This window comes from Pomacea canaliculata, linkage group LG3, assembly GCF_003073045.1.
Source record: "Pomacea canaliculata isolate SZHN2017 linkage group LG3, ASM307304v1, whole genome shotgun sequence".
In the NCBI taxonomy this organism is placed as follows: Eukaryota; Metazoa; Mollusca; class Gastropoda; order Architaenioglossa; family Ampullariidae; genus Pomacea; species Pomacea canaliculata.
This window is the reverse complement of record NC_037592.1, coordinates 7775440-7795081: the sequence shown is the minus strand read 5'-3', so window position 1 is coordinate 7795081 and position 19642 is coordinate 7775440. Positions and strand designations below refer to the sequence as shown.

General features: G+C 45.0%; 1 protein-coding gene across 7 annotated transcripts in view; it reads left to right on the top strand.

The window, feature by feature from the left end:
- LOC112559389 (ankyrin repeat and SAM domain-containing protein 1A-like) overlaps nt 1–19446 on the top strand; it is a 79650-nt gene extending 60204 nt beyond the window's left edge. For 6 of the 7 annotated variants that reach the window (XM_025230601.1, XM_025230600.1, XM_025230599.1 and 3 more), the window contains 4 exons: nt 1230–1316; nt 1728–1865; nt 6296–6489; nt 14361–19446. In XM_025230601.1, the coding sequence (XP_025086386.1) occupies nt 1230–1316; nt 1728–1865; nt 6296–6469 (399 nt within the window). In that variant the 3' untranslated portion in view covers nt 6470–6489; nt 14361–19446. The remainder of the gene's footprint in view (nt 1–1229; nt 1317–1727; nt 1866–6295; nt 6490–14360) is intronic. The other variant, XM_025230598.1, reaches the window with a different exon arrangement.
- Nucleotides 19447–19642: the final 196 nt, after the last annotated feature.

The window sequence follows — 19642 nt, the reverse complement described above, 5'->3', positions numbered from 1 at the left end:
CAATTTTCCTTGGCTGCGGGACTGAAAAATTAGATTGAGTCCAAAATGGCCCAGGGAAACCCTTCGCTTCGGGGGTGTCCAGCCAAGCGCAAAAAATCTCCCATAACTCGCTCACCATTTTGCTGCCAGCTGGACGGTGCGTTGTGGCTGAATTTCCTCTGTTTGCCCACCACTTTGTCCCGGGCTGGCCAAGGGGAAATAATGGCAGCCAAGGGGAAATAATCGCAGCTAATATCACCGCTGCCTGATGATTTTTCTAAATGCCAAGTATGTAGTAAATTGGGGGCAGCCCATCAGGGTTCGAATCCCCGACTTGACGGAAAGGCGCGGATACGCCTGATTAGCACAGAGCTGCATTTTTCACCCTGATAACCAATATTAACGCAGAATTATCGCGGGCAGGCATATGATGCAATTTAGTCAGCGACGGTCTCAGCGTTTTGCAGTTTGGGGGATTTTTTTTCTCTTTTTTTCTTTTTAATCGATTTAGCAATTCTCTTTCGTCATTTATCAGGCTACCGGAGAGCTCAGGAAAAGTAATCCTATTCAGGAAGTTTCCGGATCGGAAATTAAAGGGGTGGGCCACTGCACACGTAAATACAGATACAGCTCCCCCCGCCACCCACCCTTTAACCTTGCTCATGGCCTCTTTACTGTTTGTGGTTAATTAAGTGGGTATCGCGATCGCTCAGCGGGTACAAGGGTGGTGACGAGTCTTCCTATTATTCACGGTTCGACCATCTCGAGTCAAATGTTTCTAAATTACAAAAAAAAAAAAAACCAAAAAAAAAAAAAACACAACCCCAAAACATCGTTTTATCATGTCTGTAAGGATAGCAGCAAGAAGTTCAGGCCTGAGTAAAGGCTGGTTGAGTGGTCTTTTTGAACACAAAATCTGTACTCTTGTTGTTTTTATAAGGGTCTTCATGTAAGCGCCTTTAAATGGTGAAGTAACCAGCGATAGGCAGTTGTGTTTTTTTTATTCAAGTTGCAGACAGTGTGTACATTCGCACTTTCTTAAAGTGGAGAAAACCATTGTCTAGGCTGAGGTCTGCGTGATAAAATAGAAGTTTGAATGTTTGTTATCGTAGACCTGTATCTGACCGGTATTTTGCGATGTGTTTGAAAGTAGCTTTGATCAGCATATCAAACAGCTCTCCCATATTTCTAGTATCTGTTTTCGCCATTCCCTCACACGTCTCAGATGTGACTTTATTGCTGCGTTCCAGAAATCGGCAGATGTCATTGGCAAGATTCCTACAATCATGCTGTCTATTTCCTACAAAGGCGTCAAGTTCATTGATGCCAGATCCAAGGTATGTATACCTTATTCTTTATACATTATTTGTTTATTATATTATTTATTCTTTATTCCCTGAAAGATTTAGTATATATGCTGGCTTACTTAAAGGGTAGAATTTTTTAAAACATGGAGCGTCTAGTTATTAAATCTGAGAAGGAGCTCATCCAGTTATGAAAAAGATTATCAAGTCACTTAGGTGTTAATTAAATAATCGTTGAAAGATGACATTCCTAGAGTGTTGCTTATGTTACCGCCATATTCTGTGGGTAAGAGGCGAGGTAACGGTGGATGGGATCAGGTGACTGAAATTAGTTATCGTAATATCACGGAAACCTGGAGAGAGGACAGGTTCATTGTGACTAGCAACGAGAATTAAAGTTCAGTTTCAGTGATGTCAACTGTATAAATTATTTTCTGCTTTCAGAAAGTGATTTGCGATCATGAGATCGCCAATATCTTCTGTGCTTGCCAAGATGGCGATCATATGAACTTTTTTGCCTACGTGACGAAGGACAAGGAGAGCAGCAAACATTACTGCCATGTCTTCAGTGTTAGAAGCAGGGTAAGTGGAGCTGACACCCACACAGCTTTTCTTACTTTCGTCTGTGGAATCACTCTATTTACTCTATTTTCGTCCTTACATCGTCTTCACATTTTTCCCTTCCATCATCACGGATTACGCGCGAAGGAAAGAAATGCTTAAACTTATACAAACTGTCTTTTACTTAATTCTAACCCGGTTCCTATTTGTTGTACACAACACTGCGTGTGTGTCATTTATTAGAGGAGAGAGAGAGATGAATGGGAAAGTTTATGAACTCAAGGGGCTCTTACAAGACACTTTCTATAGTGAATGAGCTAGATTAGATTATCAGCACAAGGAAATAGACAAGAAGTAATCCAACACTAGTTTCTTTAAAGCATTCAAAGGGCTTCTGTACCTTTCTACTCCCCCGCTTACACCCTCTGCTTTCACCTGTCCAGCTATCCAGCTTTTTTTTCTGTCATGGCTGTCACGAAGCTGTATGCGGATACCCAGAAAAGCTGGTGTTATTTTCTTCAACGCCTACCCGATGGTGACACCTTTCACACAGCCTCGCACAAACTGACCCTTGGGGACCGTTCCAGCGCTAGCTCATCAGGAGGAATGTCATTGTTTTTGTTCACGTCGTGTTCGCACCAGGAGCCTAATGGAAACCTCTTTTAGGGGCCAAACCCCTCCTCGCTTTCGCTACAACATGTCTTCCATTCTCCGCTTCCCAGCGACTCGCCCTTCCTTCGAGGCCCGGCAGATGACGAAGATTATTCGCAAACATTTATATATCACCAGGGGGCGACACTGTCTGCAAGGGGAGTGAATGCTGGGAGTTTGGGCTCGTGGCAGGGGTCTGAAACGTGAGCGGCCAGACCTTGGGGTGTCCCTGGTACGGAGGCGTTTTAGTCGCAAATTACTCGGGTGGCACCGGTTAGAAAAGGCCTGGAAGCTAGGGTAACCAGTGACGGACAGTTTTGAAACTTAAGAAATAAGGGGGAAGAGGTGGATTATTTGGTTTGGAAATTGTGATTTAGGGCAGACGTGTTTGTGTGTGTTTGCGCGCGCGTGCACTTGAAAATGAATCCACTGCATAAAAATGTGCTTCTGATGTTTCGGCAGTGACATAGAACGTCGGTGGGTTTTTTTTTCAGTGTAGCAGTGCCAATCTTTGTAGCCAAATTTTGTGTTGATTGTCTAGCCCACCTCAGTGTAAAAGTTGAAACTGTTGCCGCATTTTGTAGATTTGTCTGGAAATGAACTTACACGTCACAGTTGTATCCTGCTTGTATGACCTGTGGAGTCTACACGAGCTACAAGAGCTAGCAATAGGGTTGGGGATGATCGAAATGCTTGATAGATAAAGATCTTAGTAGTGTATAGGCCTCTTGTTTCGACACGAACAGATAAACGGAAAATTATTTCAAAATGTGGAAACCACAGTCGGGGGGTGGAACCAACAGACGCGGCACTTGTCTTGTTTGTCGGGTCTGTCCATTCCTTTTCGAAAGCAATGAACAAATCTTATGATCAATGTTTTCCCGCTGTCTCTAAGTAAAGTTGTAAAACCTGTCGCCCGTCCTTGATGTGACGAATGCAAGCATGTGGAATTCCTCTTCCTACAAGACTTTCTGTGCGAGATTCGAACTGGAGTTTTCTCCCTTAGACTGCGCAGCGTCCATAGCTCCTGTGTGTAGCAGCTCTCTCAACTACAAAACCCTCTTCACGACAAGTGCATCCAGTTACTGGCTGTCTAAACGAACCTTCTCGGACAATGCTAAGGAAAATAAAAAGGGCGTCAGTTGGCGAAAAGTCTGCAAGGAAAATCTTTTTTTCGTACTCATCATTATTTTCTATTATCGATCATTCTATTTTCACCTGTCCACTGCTGCACCTTCTCTCAGTCCCTTGTTCCGAATCATTCCTCTTTCTTTCGATGCATGCAGTACGTAGGTGTAGGGTGTTACAAAACGCTTTTTTAAAAAATAAGTATTGTTTATTCCTCGAGATTTTACTCTCCGTAAAAAAGTGTACCTCTAGTTCAGTGTTACATATTTTGCTCTGGATGTGGTGCATGTGCAGAAGTTAAACTTATTTCCTTGAATCATTGATTGAGAATCAAGAGCGATGTAAGTATTCGAGGTCGGAGGAATATGGGTAGACAGACGATGTGTGTCATTGCGTTCAGTCCTGCAGCCTCTGTAGTGGCGTCTGAGCAAATGTGGATCTTGCAGACCCTTGAAGACTTTTATTTTCCTGAGCAGGGCGGGAGGCAGGGCAATGTTGCAATGCTATTTGGGGAACAGGGTTTTTAAAGCTGCTTTTTTTTTACCCTTCTTTCGTTCTAGTAAATAATTTGTTTTGTTGTGTCGTAAAGTAATGCTGTTCCACCAGGAGAAGACAGTTTAGAGACATGTTTGGATTAGAGAAGTGAGAAACGAGCGGCAGCGTTTGCGGCACATGTTTGGTACCTGCCTGGAGCAGTGTAGTGAAGTAATTACTGTAAGCTGCATTTGTGGACTTCATTCACGGCTAGTGGCCCGTGTCTCTTGTCTTGTACCGTCCTGTGTGCCTTTCAGTAGCCGCTTTCTCCTTTTCGTTCACTCTCCGTAGTCTCTGACCTGCCCATTTGATTTTACAGCATGGCATCCTGCGTTTGTACAACAAGTTCCATAAGCTTCGGTGCAGATTCTAAACCTGTCGCATTCTCTCACTAGTGAAAGAGCGTGTCCGGTTCGTGTTCAGTTTGTAGCGATCGCTCAATCGCTTGCGTATTGTTTAATCGTAGCAAGCGCAATGGTTTGTGACATTATACAGATATCGGGTGTTTTCTTTTTTTTTTTTGTCCATACCAGTTTGGTCCTGTCCGCGACTGTTTTGGCAAAAACCGCTTCGTTAGTCCGCTGTTCAGGCTTTAGAGCAATATTCTTATTTTCAAACAAGACTTCCCGCTGGCTTGTTAGCCTCAACATCGCTCTCACTAAACACGAGTTGCTACTCTTCAGAGCTCTCCAACGACATCGCCTCTTTTTTTCTAACTCCTTTGAAGGTAGCAGATGACGTACGGGCGAGTAGTGCGGCCCTTCAGGTTGGACACTCATCATAAGGGTCATCACGAAATCTTTTGTCCCCGATCTCACCGGCCACCGATGGGGACCACTCTTGCGCCGTTCCCGAGGTCGAGGGTCGCAGTCAACACCGAGAGGAAGCCAGCGACCCTGTTGATGACCGGAAGGCTCGGAGGTTTCGGCGCATGCACGGTGTTTTGGAGGAGGCTGTGGTGATCCGACTGCAAGGGACCACCTGGACTCGTGGTACAGTGGTGCTTGGTGTTGAACCTTGAAATCGGAGACCGGCTCGTGTTGTTGGAAGACAATCGTTGGGGATCTCGTAGGATCTGTCCCCTTGGCTAACCCTCGTTCGTTTCCCCGGGTTTGAATGATGACCTGGGCAAAGGTTTGGAAAACGGCGGCTTTGTATTAGCGCGACAGAATTAATCAAGAGCTGGCCCTCAGCTGTTTTGGGACTGTGCCCACTGCACAATAGGTGCATCCGCGGCCCGGCGACGGGGATTCGGGGAGCGCGCACTCAGGCGGAACATCGGTCTCCCTGGCCGACCGGCAAAAATTGGCATGGTCAGTGTGGCGGAAAATTTGTTCACCCCCCACTCCCACCGTTCGCCAGCACCCTCCCCTTTCCTTCCCTCCTCTTCCCACCCGACTTTGCTTTCCACACAACCGTCTGTTAATTACTAATGAAATTTTATTGTGCAGGCGGGCCAAGGCTGGGAATTAGAAATTGGGAGCCGTGCTAGCAGTCGGGGCCTCTTGTTTCTGACTACTGCCGGTCTGCCGGGCGCATCATGTGCCTTTTCAAGTTCGATTCTCTCAATTTACCCACTAATCAGCCCCATTGTGCTGCTCGCAGCCCCCACTGTCCTGCGCATTATCCCAGTCTAATCATAAAGCTCAATTCCTGCACATGTCGGAGGCTGGCAGCCCGGCAGTTTTTTTTTCTTTTTTAATTCCAAACCACAGGCCTTGCCGTGCCCAGGCATCTGGCTTATGTTTCCATTCTCCCAGCCCTAAGGTCCCATCGGCCCTTCTCCCGACATGCACCTGACAGCGCGAGTATGATCATGGAATCTTGACCACTGCGGCCGCGCAAGGCCCCCATTGATTTTTCACCCCTGGAAAAAGAAGTTACCGGCCTCTGGGCTAGAAACTGTTTTGAGAAGCCGCACAGGCATTCTTCGACGAGTTTGTACGTGTGCATGTGTGTGCGTGTGTGTGAAGGGAGAGAGAGCGTGCGCTTTAATGATTTCTTTTTTGAGTGAACGTTTCAAACTCAAAATATGTTACTTATGTTTAAGATAGATTGTAGATTATAGGTGTAGAAGATATACTTGCGTCGGTTGCCTGGAAAGTCTTCACTTTATTGCTGTGCGTTTTTTGTGGCAGGAACTGGCTGGGGAAATCATCCTTACTCTAGGTGAAGCATTTGAGATCGCCTATCAGATGGCACTGAAGGAGAGAGCGGAGGAGGACGCCTTCCAGTTCGAGCAGCAGCTGAGCCAAAGCGATCCCGACGACAGCGCCTCTGTGTCTTCCAAAGCCTCCGTCAACACAGTATAGCAGCAGGTATATGTGTCCAGGTCAGTACCTAACAGCAGATGGTGTATAAAGCTGGTGGGCTTAGCAGCCGGTACATAAGGCTTGATTAGCACCCTATAGCAGCGGGTCAATAAGGCTAGATTAGTATAACAAGAGTGTAAGGCCAGTTCAGTCCCATAGAGCTGCAGGTAAAGGACATGGATTAGAAGTCCAGGTCGCCGTCTAAGGTCTTCGGACAAATTTTCAATTATATTGTTTTTGTTTGTATTTAGAGAACACGTCTGATGTTGTAGAAAACGAGTGGCTTGTTTATGCACGAACCCTAATCCTTTAATACTTGCATACACACATACGTACACTCGCACATATATCTTTAAAAAAACACTGGAACAGTTGAAGCAACTTCAGCATTTTCGTGTTTTTCTAGGGTAAAAATAACCACATTAAGGACCAGAACTGACCACACACACAAAAATCATATTGTGGAGTTGTGTGTGCTGCAATATATAGGCAGAGGCTCGGCCTGTGGTTAGTAGACGCGGCCTGGCATCCTGTTGACGCTGACCTTTCATGTCATAATAGTTCCTGTTCAAAGTGTTCTTGTAAAAGCCTCTTGTCAAGCAAGTAAGTCAGTCTGGATGCTTTCGTAAACAGTCCCAGTCTAGCCTTATCCCTGACTGCTGTAATCCTTGTGTACTGTCTCCTGTCGTTCAGTCTCTTGTTTCCTCTCCCCGTCGTCCTCCTTTTACTTGCTGCATCCTGGCGGCGAGACATGAAGGACTTGATCTGGAAGGAAGTAGCAAACATGGCGGAAGCCGCGCGGTACACTCCAATGATTGTTTGAAGTTCGGACACATGCCGGTTTTGGCCGCTTCGGGCGATCGTCGTGGGTCGCCGTTTGGGAAGCGGGACACCTGTTATGCGGGCCAGGTAATGAGCTTCCACTGAAGGCCGCGCCTGTCTCCCTCGCAACGCTGTCCCAGCGATCCTAGCCCCGGGCCTCCCGCTCTCCCAGTCATCTTGCCATTCACTGTGGGCTGACAGGTCTCTGGGCCTCTTTGAGCGCTTGTCTTCAGCTCGTTGGCGAGACAGCTTTGCACAGACTTTCTCACAGCACGAGTGGTCGGAACACCCCATCCTTCCCCCAATCTCCTTCCTTTTGGACATCTTGGGGAAGCCCCGAAGCTTCATTAGGGTGTTAATGTTTCCGCTCATGTATGTAAAGCGTCTGTCAAAAAATCTGCTTGGAAAATTGATGGGTTGATGGCAACGGAGAAATCCCATGACCATTCACAATGACGCGAGAATAGCAGTGAACAAATAATTTTCTTTTTTTTTTCTGTACAGCTTAAGAAGGATTTTCTTTCTTCTTTTTTTTTAAGGAAACGGGATAATTTTTTAAACGAATGTTATGAAGAGTGCTTGGCTAACTCACTACGGTCTTTCCGGTTTGACAAACAATTTGATAATATTAAAGACTTCCAGTGGATTGAGCTTCATTTTCACAGTTCGCTGAGGTTCATTTCAGTTTTGAAATGACGACAGCGTTCGTGAAGGGCACTTGGCGACTAGGAGCCTTCCTTGCCAGGTCCCTGGCTTCATTTGCGCCAATAACAGCCTTGTCAAAGTTTTGGAAGACTGGAGCCACTGACTAGCATTTCTTTGGACAAAGCCAGCCTTGCCCTCGACTTTACCTTATCCAGGGAAGGGGGGGGGGGCGAGTTGTAGAGGTTTTTTCAGTTTCACGAGATCTCAACAGAATTAAAAGAATAGACCGCAGAAGTATTGAAAAATGTCATATTGCTTTCAAGAATATTGCAAAATGACAAGGTTTCCATGCGCGTAGCTCCTTTACCCCAAAAAAGTTTTACTTTTTTTTTTTTGAGGTCTCAATTTCGGGGGTCTTTCGAGTCCAGCTGAGAGCCTTTTCACTGCTGCTTTCCAGGTTGACAGGTGGTGACTTATGAGCAAAAGGGTGAGGGGTGATCTGCTCAAATGAGCGCGCGGCTCATCCGCTCATGCGTGAGACAACTCCGACGCTCGGCCATTGTCATGCTCTTGATGGTCTCCCCCTTCCTGTCCTCTGAGCCTCGAGCCCCACCCTCTTCGCGACCTCGTCTATCCACCCCTTTCTTAATGAGAGTGTCTCTCACATCTCAGACGTGTTTCTTCTTCCTTCCCACCATCTCTCTCTCTCCTGTGTGGTTCTGTGGGTGGAAGGGTGGGGGAGGTAGTGATGCCTAGTGTTATACTTTCCTCTTGAGTATTGTTTCTTTGTTTGCTGACATAATTATCTAATCTCCACCCTGACGTCTTAGTGTGTGTGTGTGAGAGAGAGAGAGACAAATGATATTACTAATGCATACCTGTCCGCTCAAAACGCGCTGGCGCTTCCACGAACACACGTGCGAACGGGATAGATAACTGCATTTCCGACTGTTCATCTCCTCCGATATCGATTTTTATGTGCTTTGTTCTCTTAAAACTGCTTAAACCATTTTCCTGATGTCAATCCAAACAAGTGATTTTTTTAAAAATTATGTCGGTGTTCTCTTTCTTTCGCTTAAAGAGAACCATTTTAGAGGACTGCTGGACAAGCTGGCTGTGGCTAGTAATTCTATGATATAACTTTTTTTTCTTCTTCCAGAGTGGTGATGCCGTTGCTTGTTTCAATCCAGATACAGCACCTGGCCTAGTGAGTGGTCTATCTTAATGTTTATCGCTTTTGACCTTCCATTAGGGAGCCGAGGGAAGGATGACCCCCATAAATATGGCTTGGGAGTTGGAAGAGGACATCAAAGCAGTAAATGAGATTGTGGTGTTCATTATCTAGTTGACGGGTATCTGCGGCGTCGGGGCAGTTTGTCGAACAAGGGTGTTGAGCGTTTGGGATGCTCATCACGATGTCCTCGTTAGCAGGCCACTCTCGACTGCTTGAGGCTGTAGGCGAATGACTGCAGTGCACAAAGCTGCTTTTGGAGAATGAATGAAACTAGTCTGAGGAAGTAAGCTGTAGAGATGACGGGATCAGACTGTATGAGGACAAGGATGACGATTATGGTAAAGATGTGCCTTCGGGCTACAAGTTTGTGAGGGTCAAAAATATGTTCTTGGCGAGAAGCTACACCCTATACGTAGATGTCAAAAAAGAAAGGTGAGGGATGGGAGGGGAGCAGGAAAGGAGAGTGCAGCCAGTGGAAGCGTGCTCATCCATCTCTCCATCGCCCTGGTAATTTGCCGTTCGATGACGGGGGCGAGGAAGCAGATGGGTCAAGGCGCTAACGAGGGTCCGGGGTTGTGGCGTACTGTGCATTGTCTTAACGCCAGCATTGTCTTAGCCAAGGGACTCGGGGCCTCAAAACACTGGCCCGCGCCTCGTAAATCATGTCCACCGCCCTGCCCACTGCGCCCAGCTGATGGCCAAAACATTGCGCCTGTCAGTGATTGCGGCTTGTAATTGATATTTGGCCCAAATAAAGGCGCGCGGACAGACGCATCCATCAGCGGATAGCAGGCGAAGGAAAGTTGGGAGTTGTGGGAGGGACGGGGACAGAGTCTTCGGCAACGGCCCTTTCGTGCGCTGAAGGTTGTCGCTGTTGAGGGGAGAGGATGTGTTTTGTGCATCCTGCATGTCCCTCCTGATTCCTCGTCGGTCTTCACTTCTCCACCTTCACCACCACCACGCTGTTTTAAAATTAGAAACTGGGGTTGTGATAGGTGCACTGCTGATGTCTTTTGACTTCCTGACCTCAGTACCATAAAGAAACGTAACGAAGAAAAGGTAACGAACAGGTATAAGTGCACCTGGTCTGGTCTCCAAGATATTTAGCGCCCAGAATATCAGGGATCGTTCGGCCTGTCGTATTGAGAGAACAGAAGGAAAGGAAGAAAGAGAAATAGAAAGGAGTGTAGCTGGACATCTCGCTACCCGGCATAAGCTGTCGCTACCCTTACCCGTTGTGCTGGAAGCCACGTGCCTTGCTACATAAGATGGAGAATGTATAGAGGAGAAAGAGAAGATACCAGTGGATACATGACGCGACAGTAATTCATAGCATACAACATTATTTATTAATTCTACAACAATTAAACACAAACGTCCGCTCCCTGACCTTAACCTAAAACCTACAATCTAACTATTTACTTTGAAAGACTGACATCCATCCTGAAGCTCACCTTTCAGTCCGCCTAAACACGCATGACTATCGATGTTACATCTTTTCCGAGGTGAAAGGATAAAAGAGGACGTACCACGTGTTTTCTTTATTTCTTTAGATACACTTTCTGGGCTGGACAGCCCTATATGGCTAACCCCTACCCCTTGAAACCGGGATGAGATCTTGCGGGTTGTGACACCCGCCATTGGGTCTGCTGCTTACTAGTGACGGTGCTGCAGCTTGTGACAGTGGTCGTAAAACTTGTCGTGGGTGAACTGTTTAAGACAATGTCAGACACGAAGGACACTGGACTTGTACTACAGTTGTTGTTGTTGTTGTTGTTGTTGTTGTTGTTGTTGTGTCATGTGGAGACGTGGCGCATGTCACGATCATAGTCGCAACAGGAACAATCTGACCAGTCAGACGAGTAAGAAGACATGATGGCACGTGGAAAACTACGAGATGTCACCCTGGTGGCTGATTTCAGAGAACATGTTGGGACTGGGAATGGCCAGGATTGAGCAGTTGGGCTATCAGAGGACACGCTGGAACTGTGGCTAGCCAAGATTAAGCAGCTGGGCTTTGAAACCACTCACAGGGAGGGTGGATAGCCAGGATTGAGTAGCTGGGCTATTAGAGAACACACTGGAAGCGGATAGTTGGCCTGTCGGGAGGACTTGCTGGGGTGTGCCGAGATTCACGGAGTAGCCGGGGGAGGGCACGCTGGGAGAGCGCGTGGGTGGGGGAGTCGATGGCGCGAGATGACACCTCCCCGCGCGATACAGCGAAGAACATGTGGTGCGGCGCATTCATCATGGGCGGGCACCGCTTGTGCAGTTTTTAACGCCGCCTGCATTGCCTTTGATGTCGTCACCCTCGGGATGCACTCCGCATAGAAATGACTGTTTCCCTTCGCCGGCCTGGACTTCTCCCGTATCTATTGTCAGTTTTTTTTTATTTCCCTCTTCCTCACCCCACACTTCCATCCCCACCCCAACCCACATTTTGCACGTGGCCGGCTTGTCGTTCGGTTGTAGCGCTCCGTGATGTTCTCACCATTTCGCGGCTAGGTTGTCGGTGTCGTTGACCTGACTAGTCTGTTCGCGTAGTCACTTATGTATGTGAGACATTATATCTGATATGTTCTAAGACACATGCAACATATGTCTACAGTAGAACTTAAAAATAGGAGAGCATATATAGAAATGTTGCAAATCGGCTATCAATATTCAAGATATATATATTCACATATATGTTATGCTGTTGGTTTTTTAAAATTTGTTTGTCAACGGCGTAGGGTCAGCAACTAGCCGATGACGTGCCACTGAGGCTGTTAGCCTCTGGATTTGTCTCACCTGTTGAAGTCTTGCCATATATGCAAACCTCGTGGCGAAATCTTTCCAGGCGTTCAAGCATTTTGGTGAAATCTTGTCATAAGGGCAAGCTTCTTGATCAGATGTTCTGTGCAGTTCACACAGGGAGAAGCTGACCGTTACAGTCATGGCTTTTGTCGGAAACTTTAAAAAAAAGTGTTGATGTTAGCCAGAGCCTCCAACATCGAATACTGCACGCAGCCGTGAGATGCTAGGACGCGGGAAGGGCTGCAGCAGCCGGGGCCAGAGTGGAGGCATGATGTTCGGTGGAGGGTGATGGTAGGGTGGTGGTCTCCTCGTTGATAATTCAGCAGTGATTTCGTTTTATCATTGTCTTGTCTACGGAATCAGGAATTGTAGGCGGCGCAGCGAGCGCTTGGTCGTGACCGTGACGTCACTGGCGGGCATTGTGCTGCACGGGGGGTGCTGGCCCCCAGGCCCCGGCTATAGATTGTATTGTGCGCGGCACGAGGCCGCCTCATCAGACGGTCGTTGTAGGGCGACTTGTCGCGGACAGCAGGCAGGTTGTGACTCAAAATGCGGGTGTTTTGCTTTAGCTTTTGACGCCAGCGCACTCCGTCTGTCTAACGCCTTTTTTTCTCTTTTTCTTCGCTTCTTCCGTCTTTCCTTCCTTCACTTCCCTTTCCGCTTCCTTCCTTCCTGAGCTGTGTTCTCATTGTGCACCTCTCTAGTCTTTTGGCTTTCATCTAGAAAAAAAAGTCATCCAGGTTAGTCGTAGGAAACTTTTCTTCTGCGACAGTCTCTCTGTTTTTAGAGATTTTCCTTTGGCGGGAACATTAACTAGTAATTATGTGCAGCAGTTCGTGAAAAAGACCCGCGATGATCGGGTAACCCCGTATTGTGTTAGGAAACTGTAAGTCGTGTCGGTTTGAAATAACTGTTGACACGTGGAGTAAAAACAAATGTTCTCTTTCATCCTCTCTTTCGCTTTCACACTTGCGATCACTTTTTTATATAATGATCTACGTAACGAAATGTATTTTACATCATTTAGTGATAATTCATCCACAGAAAATATTTTTGTACCAAGATTCGAAATAAAACGTATTTTGAGATTTTGTATGAAACCGTCGCCCTTTTCAGTTAATGGCTCGTGTGAAGAAGGGAAGAGAGCACAGTCGAGGACTATGACAGTGATTTTTTTCACCAGACTAACCGGGAATTAAAGCTACAACAAAGTTGAGTGATTTACAAGCTTCCTGACAGCTCCCCTCCGTCTCAATCGGAGATGGAGCCAGACCCGCATTATGCCGGCTTCAAATCTCGTTTTGTTTACAGTCGATGCCCCATTGCTTTCTTGTTTTGTTCGCTCGTTTGGGTGCCATGCCTGACCCGTATGCTGCGCTTGTGCCGGAGGAGTTTATGGGCCAACGGCCTTCTTCCTGCCCGAGAAATCTGGCTGGCAATTAAGGCTGCTCCTAGATTAGGCGCCCTCTGTAGACATGTTAACACCATCTCCTTCCTAATTTCTAATTACAATAGTTGAAAATCGGCTCAGACTGATGGCTTTCTTCCTTCGAGCCGCGTGCATTGGTTTTCTGTAATCTGGTTATCCTGCAGTTTGCTTCATACCCGAGGTCACGTCCTCCAGCATTCTGTAAAAAAATAATAAAAAAAAAAAAAAAAAAAGAAAAGAAAAGAAAAAGAAATGGGGTGGTGGGTATAAGTCGCTTCAAAAACAAAAGAATTGTAGTAAATCGTGACAAGACATAGAGCAAAAAGCATGATGTAGCTTCAGGCTGGACTTCATCAACCAAATGAAGGTTGCGTTTGCGGTCGAATGTGTTTTAAGTATGTCAGTTATTACACTCGCATATAGGGCCCAACATTTTTGGCAAATCGGAGTTATTATACACTAGTTTAGAGCCTTCTCGTTACCACCACGACGCTACATCATTGGTTACATTAAAATGCATGAAGTAGCGACTTAAAACTTCTGAAGTACATTTTACTTCTTTTTTTTTTAAAAAAAGAAACCTGCCGCTACTCTCTATTCTGTCTCTACTTTCCATTCAACATTTAGCCTTTTCTGCATTCTTTTATTTTTCATTTACTTTTTCGTGTATTTGATTGGTTGTTTTGACGGGGGAGGGAAGTGCTGTGTATGTGGGAACTGCCCTCTAGGCGCCCCATAGACCTAAACCTGTTTGACGCTCGCGACAGGCATCACAAGATGACGGCACATTGTGCTTTCCCCAAACTCCCTTGCGCCATTGGCTGGAAGAGACCTTTGACCTAGGTCATAGCTCCCTCGACATGCACGCGTTCCTTATGCTGTGGATAATGCCATGCTAGACTTAATGGACCACATGATTCTTTGCCTCTTCGTTTACACTGAAAGTTTTTGTTGCTTTGTTTCAGGGGAGGGGGAAAATGTCAACAGCCCCCGACTGCAGGAAACGGCGCAAGGTTACCGGATCTGGCGTCACAGATGGCGCAAGCAGTTCGGGGTAGCAAACACTTGAACGACGCGTACGTTGACCCCCACCCTACACAGACATTCAGCATTTGTCAGGTTAATCCAAGTCAACATCGGACGAGCTGCTTTGTGTGATACAATGGCTTGCAGGCACGAGCTGCATACCCGGCTGCCAGCGAGAAACTGTGACTGTGAACACGGGACATGCAGTCTCTTCTTGTTGTGTATGTTTGTTTTTTAAAGACCATCCCTTATGTATATAGTTTTCAGTTTCCAGAACAGACACATCTTTCTCTACGACGAACTTGATCAATCTAGTTTGTGTGTACAACATAAGTTCATCGAGAGAGAGAAAGAAATGGCAGGTGTGCCGTGCTATATGGACTGACACGCGCTCACGGCCAGGGGTAACATTTGTCGTAGTGATCTGAATATTTGTTTGGAAAGTGGATTGTGTGAAATATCCGGGCTGTGAGGATGGTGCCGTGTCGACGCTAGCTGGCAGAACGAACTTGAAGTATTCTGTCATCTGGAACACAGCCTCAGGACACAGCAGCTCGCAGAAGGGCCTTGAAACATTCTGACAGCCAAGACAGTCTCAGAACACACGTGGCGGAGATGTCCAACATCTTTGACCGCTACCGACTATTTACTACAGAGATGTTACTAAAAATTTCTTCAGCAGAAATATTTCTCTGTAGTCTGTTTAATTGTTCCAGAATTTCGAAAGTACTTGTCTTTAGTTTGTATTTTGCTTTGTACTCTTTAAGTGCAACATCGCAGTATCAAGGTTCTATTCACCCCTCTCCCATCTACCACCAACGTAATCGGACCAGAATGCCCTAGTCTTAATGTGTGTTAATTAACCGGAACCCACCGAATGGTCAAGACATGAAAGAGGAAGTGTGGTGTGTGGTTTATGAACAGCGAATATTTCTCACCAATACACATTTCTTTATCGTTCAGGTGGAAAAATCATTTTGTTTGAAGTCTGACATTGCTGTGCAAAATTTTAAGATGAAATCCTCTCGATTTTTGACAAGTTTTTATGTAATTATGCGATGGAGAAAAAAACGTTGATTGTAAAACATACATTAACAAAACTTAGTGTTCCTCTATAATTTAATTCACTTGGCGTTGGGAGAGGGGGTCAGTGTATCATACTTCCCGGACACGCTGTATACAACAGGATGATGTTATAAATTTGTGTACATAAGCCGGATGTTAATGTACATTTTCGTAGAATAACCTGCAGCATTATCTTCAGAAGAAAGTTGAAGAGTACATCGAGGACAGTGAAGCGCTTGTCTGCATGCACCGCTTCGCACGCGCGCTAACAAGTGCTTTCGCCTGCGTGCTGTCTGCACACACATTGTGGATTGTTTGATTGCTGTCAGCAATGTATATGTCTGGGCGGTGATATGTGCGGTTATGTTTTCAGTCTCTTGTCTCTGTCGGGGTCGTAGCCTTGATGCCCGACTGCTTTCTAAACCAGTGGTTTTCGAAGATTTCAACTGAAACCTTCTGGCTCTCTCACAGTCGCTGAGGACATGACTTCGGCAAGTGCAGACAACATCACACAAAACCGATACACGACGTGTCCGCGCTCACTGGAGGAACAGAGGCAAGACATAATGTAGTATAATGTCCTTAAAAGGCGAAGTCACTGAATCGGGTGAATAAGCATCATTTATCTTGCACACGATGCTGTTGTAGACAGTGTGCTTTAGTGCAGGTGTTTGATGTGTGGGATAGGAGTGGATAAAGCCATTAGGTTTGGCCATTCTCTGTAGACCTCATTCCCATGACGCTGATTGTTTAATTTACCAACAAAAAAAGAATCTGCCTTCGTCTTTTCATGTCTACCAGATGTTTCAACTTAAGATAAGAACACAATTTTCTAGTTATATGTTGAGAAAAAATGTTCTAAATATGAAATGACTGCTAGATATCTTAGATGCAGTAAACACTGGTCTATCTCCTGTTCTCACACTGTTCTGGTCTCGTATTCGAGACATACATCTAACAGTGTAGTCCTATCCAAAAATTTTAACAACCATTAATTTATCTAGGTGTTGGGAGCTTTTCTGATAAGCTGTGACCACGTGAAATATGGCAGAGATCGTTATCTATGTATTGATACTTCAGCCGACGTGATTGCAGAATTTTTCAAGACCTAACAAAATTGCATAAATATAATTGTACAGAAAGTGTTTGGTACAGCTCGAGGAACAGCATTTTGTGAACTTGACTTTCTTCCTCAGCTTCTTTCTTGCAAGAGACTCGTGCACGTGCGTTCCTTCTGTCATGTAGAGGAGGAAGAGAGGAGAGTCACGTGGTACACCGCTAACCCGTTATCATGACACATCTATCTAGCTAACCTAATTACGGGTTATTTTTATGGTGATCGTGATCGTCGTCATCATCTTCAACATGATTAAACGGCAACACCGATGGATGAAGGTTTTTCCCGTTTGTTTGATTGCAGGGTACATCTGGCATTGTCCAGTGCGCTGATTGGGACACCCGTTTGTTGTTGCATTTTAACGTGAACACAGTATGGTGGACACTGCACCATGTCTGTCCTGGTTCACTGAGCACCTATTTCTTGCCACTGTAAGAATTGCATATTTCTTGGCCGACTTTATAATATAGTAATAATAATATCTCGAGACTGGCAAGGTTTATGTTTATGGTATGTTGGAAGCAAATATCAGAGAGCGGGGTGCATTGTGTGTAAGTAGCGGGAAGGCTGCATGCATGTGAAGGACTGTGGTACAGATAGATTGTGCTGTCTGTTGAGCTTATTATTTTGCTTTTTCAGTTTCTTGAATGTTAGTCTTTCCGATATCCGATGGAAGCGAAAGTGTGTCGAACGATAACGGACATGTCAGTCCTGATGTTGATTGATGTGCTGGCAACAGGAGGGAAGTTGGTGATGTGAGCGTTTGTCAGCATCCTCATGCTGATTGGCTCTCAGCTCCGTTTCAGGAGGGTCCTTGGTGTAACTCTTCCAACAGCTGCCTTGGATGCATTACAGACTTTCCTAGGATACGTATGGAAAGTCCTACTTAAAATGGCGAAAACCATCTCAAGCTCAAGTTTGTATTTTTAGACGGATTTCTGACTTAAGTTATCTCTTTGTGGCTTGTTTCAGTTGCAACGAAAAAGAAAAACCAAATACATGTAGTTTGATTTTTGCGTGTGGGTCGCTTGCTTTTTCCCTTGCTGTAACTCCTAAATTTCGTTATCCACCTAGGATTGAAACCAGAAACAACCGTCATTTAATACTAAAGAAGTTAAAATAAAATAAGTAGTATAGTTGATGTTATGTTTATAACGATTGTTATTTTTATACCTTACGTATCTTGCGTTCATTGAGCGTCAGGTTAACACTTCTTTAACGAGTGGAATAAAGGATGATCACGAAAAGATTTGTTTCCAATTTTTAAAAATATTATTTTGTAGTCGTGGTGTACTGGTTCGCCGGGAGGTAAGGGAGTTCGAGGTGTGAAGAAGAGGAAACTACAGTAGCTAATAATCCCCAATACTGATACAGGCACTAAAAGATTTGTATGTGGTTTTGCCACTGGACTGTTTTCTTTGGAAAGGGAAGCAGTTGACTAAGCTTGGAAACATAGGTTGTTCAACATGGACATGAAGTCCTACCTACGCCATTGTAGGAAAGCTTGGTGACACTAGTGCGATTTTGAGAAACATCGACACTCCCCCAGCCCTCTGTTGCATTACAAGCTTCCTGTGGTGTGTGTCCACTTCTTTCATATATGTTTGTAGCATGCTTTGCTTGGTTTGGCTACATTCCTAGTTTACATCCATTCCTTTTTGTGTAGCGTTTTGTGTTTACTTTTTTTCTTCGCTTGACAAATACGCGCAGAATTCACAATTGGACGATCATGATTGCCGATGGGTGAACACGACCAGTAGCAACCTACAATAAAATGCCTACCCACTTGTAAAATATCTGTTTAACGTGCAGTAATTTTTAAAAATAGTTTTAGTTCATTTCCATGGTGATAAAAGATGGGGACGATATTAAGTAGCTGCTTTTTTGTCATAGTTTTGTTTTTCCTAACCCTCGGGTACAGAAAGTACAGCCGCGGTATCCAGCATAGACACATTTACAAAAATCGTAGACGTAAATAAATATTTTGTAGAAATAGTAATTTTCATGCAAACCTAAGTAAACGCTGGCAGAAATTGTAATTCATATATCTACTGAGATAAACATTTACAGAAATCGTAATTTTTACGTAAACGAAAATAAACATTCACGTCGATTTACGTTTCGTTAAGGGATGGGAATCAGTCGAATGAAAACGAGGCTGTTCAGAGAGTTTCAGGACGTGGTTCTTCAAAAGAAATGCAACATTTATGCTGCAGGGGGGAGGTGATGCTGGTCGTTTGAAGAACATTTGTTTTTGCTGTATTTTTACGAGTTTATGACTGTCAAAAGGGAGCTAGAAACATATTGTGAAATATGTGAATGTGTTTGGCAAATGTTTGCTCGACGGTCATACTACGAAAAGGTCATCAAAGGAACCGGATGTGAACTGTGTACATGCTTAGACCCGTATCTCCAGCTGTTTTCTGCGATCTCTTTGAAACCTTGTGATATGTTTGTGTCGGTCTCAGCGCCTCCCACGCACTGCGATAATTCATTTGTTGGTGTATCCAATCATTTTGTCTTTCAATTGCGTACTTATAAAGATCCAAATGGCTTTGTTGTGTGCCATAGTGTTGTTTTGAATTATTATTTTAGATTTATCAGCAAGCAGCTGTTTTGTGCTTCGACTAAGCGTTGGTACGCGCGTAGTTTTTGGTAACTTCAGTTTGGCATCTACCAGTTTTTTGTTTTTTTGTTTTTGTTTTTTTTGTTTTATAAATTCTGTTTCTGTGGTCGTAACGTTTGTTTCCTTTGCATGCCCGTGCGAGTGCTGGTCGAAGAGTTGAAGATAACATTGCATAACATTTATTCCTAGTAAAATTATGCAACAGTTTTTTATGACATTATTGGAGTTGTGTTCGTTTGTTCGTGTGTATGCGCATGCGTGTGGATATGCGCATCGGGATATGCTGTCTAAAAGCTCACAGTCCTGATCAGCCTTTCGACCTTTCGGAAGCAAACACTATCGACTTTGATTAGGCGAGGGATGTCGAAACACGTGCAGCAGAAATCCAATCAGGAGGAAGAAACCGCCGTTTG